Source organism: Lathyrus oleraceus, chromosome 6, assembly GCF_024323335.1.
Source record: "Lathyrus oleraceus cultivar Zhongwan6 chromosome 6, CAAS_Psat_ZW6_1.0, whole genome shotgun sequence".
NCBI classification, from domain to species: domain Eukaryota; kingdom Viridiplantae; phylum Streptophyta; class Magnoliopsida; order Fabales; family Fabaceae; genus Lathyrus; species Lathyrus oleraceus.
This window is the reverse complement of record NC_066584.1, coordinates 85436380-85441494: the sequence shown is the minus strand read 5'-3', so window position 1 is coordinate 85441494 and position 5115 is coordinate 85436380. Positions and strand designations below refer to the sequence as shown.

General features: G+C 33.7%; 1 protein-coding gene across 1 annotated transcript; it reads left to right on the top strand.

Moving 5' to 3' along the window:
* Positions 1 to 2919: 2919 nt before the first annotated feature.
* Positions 2920 to 4544, top strand: LOC127093054 (probable aspartic proteinase GIP2). Its single transcript, XM_051031952.1, has one exon. The coding sequence runs from the start codon at positions 3046 to 3048 to the stop codon at positions 4375 to 4377; it is 1332 nt and encodes a 443-aa protein (XP_050887909.1). The 5' UTR covers positions 2920 to 3045; the 3' UTR covers positions 4378 to 4544.
* Positions 4545 to 5115: the final 571 nt, after the last annotated feature.

Genomic DNA, 5115 nt, shown 5'->3' with positions numbered 1-5115 from the left:
AGTGTTCCTGAGTGAAAATGTGCGTGGGAATACCAGATTTTATACTTTTAACCAAGTCATTTAAGATTGTGTCATTTACATTTTCTATAATTTGCTTTGAAGCCAATTTCAATATTAAATATTTCATCATTTATTTTGAAGTCATTTACTTTGAAAGCCTTTACTTCTGCATTTTGTTAAAGAATTTCAACATTCCCTTTAATAACTTTGAAGAACATTGTCGAAATTCTCATAATTAACAAACCCAGAAACTAAATAACAACACATGTCCTAGGATCAATCTAGTTGATCCTGCGAGTAACCAAAAAACATAGAATTTCGAAGACTGACGCTTATTTACCAATTTCGACGGTAAACACTCCTGCTCATAGTCAAAAAGAGGTTTCCTCCACTAAAAATTTCAAACCAGAACCACATCTTTTGAACAACCAATCTCACATACCTTTCCCTCTTTTTTTATTAGAGATAGAATAAAGTCTAAAGAAAGTAACACTAAGAAAAATAACCTCTACCCACAGATCATTCTAAAAAGAAGTAAGCATACCTGATCTCACCTTCCTCCTCAAAAATTCCACCAACCAATCAGAAGTGTGAATAAATTTATAATTAATAAGATAAATCCCCCACCTCCAATAATACATTAATTGAAGGCTAGACACCATATCCCTTAGGAAAGAAAAGACAACTTGAATCACATACCTAGCCGTCAAGATATCCCTCCAAATACCAGTGGCCTCATAAATCAAATGATATCCCCATTTACTTAGTAAAGCTAAATTAACTAAGTGAAGGTCACAAACTCCAAAACCACCACTCTTATTGGGTTTGCAATCATCTATATAACTTACCTAAGGGATCTTATCAGAATTTAACCCCCACCCCACAAGAACCTCTTCTGAATCTTAACAATTCTCTTCCTCACCTTAACCGTCATTTTTAGGAAAGACTAGAATATAATAGGAATTGTTCAGAACCGAATAGAGAAGAGTCACTTTATCCCCCAAGACTAACATACATATACTTCCAAGAGAACAAATACCCAAAAATAAGAGTAATAAGAAGTTCCCCAAAACAAGGATAACACTTTTTTTTTAAAACTATGGTTTAAGGATGGGGTGGTAGTCTTGATAATATCACTCCAAACATCCCTTCAATTTTTGACGTCTTCTCATCATGTTGCTTGAGCCTCTCTTTTACTTCAGAATTCTCAGTTGCCAGGTGCTCCAAAGTCTTCATAATGACTTCATCAGAAATCACAATCTTCTTAACCTCAAAGATGCTTCCAGCTTCAAGAGTTGACTCAGAAGCAACCAAAGTAGTATGAACATGAGAAGGATATGGAATCACTTTTGAAGCGGGAAGAAGAAACTTTGGAGGAACCTTTTGAAGCAGAGGTTCGACTATACTAGAGAGTATGGCATGGAAGTTCCTTTTAGCTTCCTTCAAGCACATGAACTCCAACTCTTCAGAGTCTTCTATCCAACTTCTGAAGTTGTTGGCCAAAGCACACACTTCATAATTATAACCTCGTAATTGTTGCAACCAAAATCTGAACTTGTTGAATTTTTTTTAATTTGAGATTTATCAACATTTAATCAGTCGTCATCCTAGTTAAAAGTTCACAACTATTCACATTCCTTAATTAACGATAACAACATCACGATGAGAAATGAAATTAAGTTATAAAGAAACAAAAAGTTACATAATGCCTCACAAATCTATATTTTTTTGCATCTCCAAAATTTCCTCTTTGTATTTTTATGTGTATTCGAAACCTACATCTTCATGATCTTATCACATCCACATTTGAGCCAATTTCTTCCACTTGAGTCGGTAATTGATGATGTTTTTTTCCACCCATTTGAGAACTTGTGAATGAGTGAGTATAATCATTTTTTGTGAGGGGAAACAAAGAAAACAACGATATGAATGGGGAAGAAATTTTGAAGCTTAAGATTGATCTAAAGGAAAAAGATGAACGTGGATAATTAAAATAATGAAATATTTCTGTAACAAGATTGAATTTTTTTTTTACAAAAATAAATAAAAACTCGCTAATATAATAATATAGGGGAAATATTTTTATGCAAAATTTGGATATAACATTAATAGTGGTTGAATTTGAATGTTAAAGCATTAATGTTATTCAACCATTATATATTGCAAAATTTGAATGTTGTTGAAACTTTATCAATTCCAATTTTAAATGTCACATTATTAGTTGTTGAATTTGAGTGTTGCAATTGCAACATTATTATTATTATTATTATTATTATTATTATTATTATTATTATTATTATTATTATTATTATTATTATTATTATTTCTACTGAACATAATTATAGTAAAAATTTATTCTATAGAATTTGTATTATAGTACTTTGAAATCTATGTTTGTAATTTGTAAATTTCTTTTATATATAATATAATATTATATTAAATATTTTAATAAACATAATAATTTATTTAAATCATGGTAAATAAGATCACTTCATTTATTTATATATATATAGTCATCTAAATTCTATATGGACTTATACAACAATGAATTGTTAGCTACTAGCGAATTCTAACTTTAGATCTTCAGCAGAGTAAAGAGCACAGTTTCAAGTCTTGAGTCTTTACCAAAATAACAACCTATGAAGTTCATCTTAAACTTGTTTAATTTTTAATGTTATATCATACTAGTACATGCTTTTACGGATTACATTAACAAATAACCAAACAAAGGGACATTAGTTACTATCGTGTTACCACTGACAGTTTTAGAAATTGGCAAAGAATAATAAAGGTGAATAAAATATAAAACTAAAAGTGTCTCAAGTTTGACCAAAAAAGTAATAATATAACATATCCAGAAGTGGCAACTCTATCCATCCATCCATATAATGTTTGACAGCTTGTCGTAGCAATCATATTTGACAAGTTAACATCTCTAATTGTCTTTTACTCAAAAATGGCAACTCCATCCAATTCCAATTTCATGCATAAATAAGAGCTGCCTCTGCACCATCATCTCCAACTCAATTTCTAGTATCTCTAGCCATGGCTAATTCTAACATCCAACACTCCATTTCCCTCCTCCTCCTATTACTCTTCATTTCACCCACTTTCTCTCAACAATCTTTCAGACCAAAAGCCCTCGTTCTCCCTGTCACAAAAGATAGCTTAACAACACTCCAATACATAGCTCAAATCAACCAAAGAACCCCACTAGTCCCACTAAACCTCATAGTCGATCTCGGAGGCCAGTTCCTCTGGGTAGACTGTGAAAATCAATACACTTCCTCCACATACCGCCCAGCACGCTGCCGCTCCGCCCAATGCTCTCTCGCCAAAGCAAACGGCTGCGGCGATTGCTTCTCATCACCTAAACCCGGCTGCAACAACAACACATGTGGCCTACTTCCCGACAACACCGTCACCCACACCGCCACCAGCGGGGAACTCGCCGAAGACGTTTTATCAATCCAATCCACTAACGGCTTCAACCCAGGACAAACCGTCTCCTTTTCACGCTTCCTATTCTCATGTGCACCAACTTCCTTACTTAAAGGACTCGCAAGTGGTGCTTCTGGTATGGCCGGTCTTGGAAGAACCAAAATCTCTTTACCAACTCAACTAGCTTCCGCTTTTAGCTTCGATAGAAAATTTGCTTTTTGTTTTTCCTCTTCAAACGGCGTCGTTATCTTTGGTGACGGTCCTTACGGTTTCGCCGCCAATGTTGGTTCTGCCCCCAATGTTGTATATGATTCAAAATCTCTCACCTACACGCCGCTATTAATCAACCCCGTTAGCACAGCTTCTGCTTTCTCACAAGGAGAGCCTTCAGCTGAGTATTTCATCGGAGTAAAAGCAATAAAAATAGATGAAAAAGTGGTTTCAGTTAACACGAGTTTGTTATCTATAGACAGTAACGGTGTTGGTGGAACAAAGATAAGTACGGTGGATCCTTATACAGTTCTAGAAGCTTCTATTTATAAAGTGGTTACAGAAGCTTTTGTGAAAGCTTCTATTGCAAGAAACATAACAAGGGTGGATTCGACTCCTCCTTTTGAATTTTGTTATAGTTTTGACAATTTGCCTGGGACGCCACTGGGTGCGGCTGTTCCTACGATTGAGCTTGTTTTGCAGAATGAAAATGTGGTTTGGGAGATGTTTGGTGCGAATTCGATGGTGAATATAAATGACGAGGTTTTGTGTCTTGGAATTGTGAACGGTGGTGAGAATCCGAGGAGTTCGATTGTGATTGGTGGGTATCAGTTGGAGAATCATCTTGTGCAGTTTGATTTGGCTGCCTCTAGATTGGGTTTTAGCTCCTCCCTGTTTGCAAGAAAAACTGATTGTTTTAGATTCAACTTCACCTCCACGGCTTAGAATCTTGAAGTTTGAATAATTAGTGTTGCCTTCCTTCATAATAAATGGCTTTGAAGTTTATGTTTGAATTGATTGACAAGAGTATATAGTTTGATGGTGTAAACTAAAACAGAAATGTATGTTTTCCACTTTTTATATAAATCAAATACTTGTTTAGTTTCCTAGTATATACTCCTACTAATCCTTTATAATTATCTCTTAATTTTTTCTGCATTTTTTTAATTTGGTAAATTAAAGGATAGTAAATGAGTCAAATTTAATTCAGTCGGATTTAATAAGAATGAGTTTAATTCAAATTTTGATTTAAGTTTATATAATTTTCTTTTCTAATTAAAGTTTACTTTGATTAAAATTCGGTTATGATTGATAATTTAAACTCGATTCAGCTTAATATGGATCAAAAGATAAATAGACTTAACAAAAACTAAAATTTCAACTAAGAGTCGTATAATTTACGCTAGGTATGTATTTGCAATGACTATAATAGTAGGGACTTTGGCGATGATACGTGTACGAATATAATTTTTTTAGGTTTTAAAGCGATAACACGAGGAGAATAAGAAAATGCCAAACTGTTAGTCAAGAAATTTCAATGTATTAACTCATCAAGGGAATTAGCTGAAATTTGTGCACAAACGTAAGGCCAAATTTCATGCGTTTCGACCAGATATAGTTTGGGATGCAACATCAATGTTTGACATATTAAGAATTTTGTCTAGTACTTAATGAAATTTCCAA

Excerpts from the sequence above, each read along its gene's own strand:
- LOC127093054 (XM_051031952.1), top strand. The coding sequence starts at position 3,046 with ATGGCTAATTCTAACATCCAACACTCCATTTCCCTCCTCCTCCTATTA.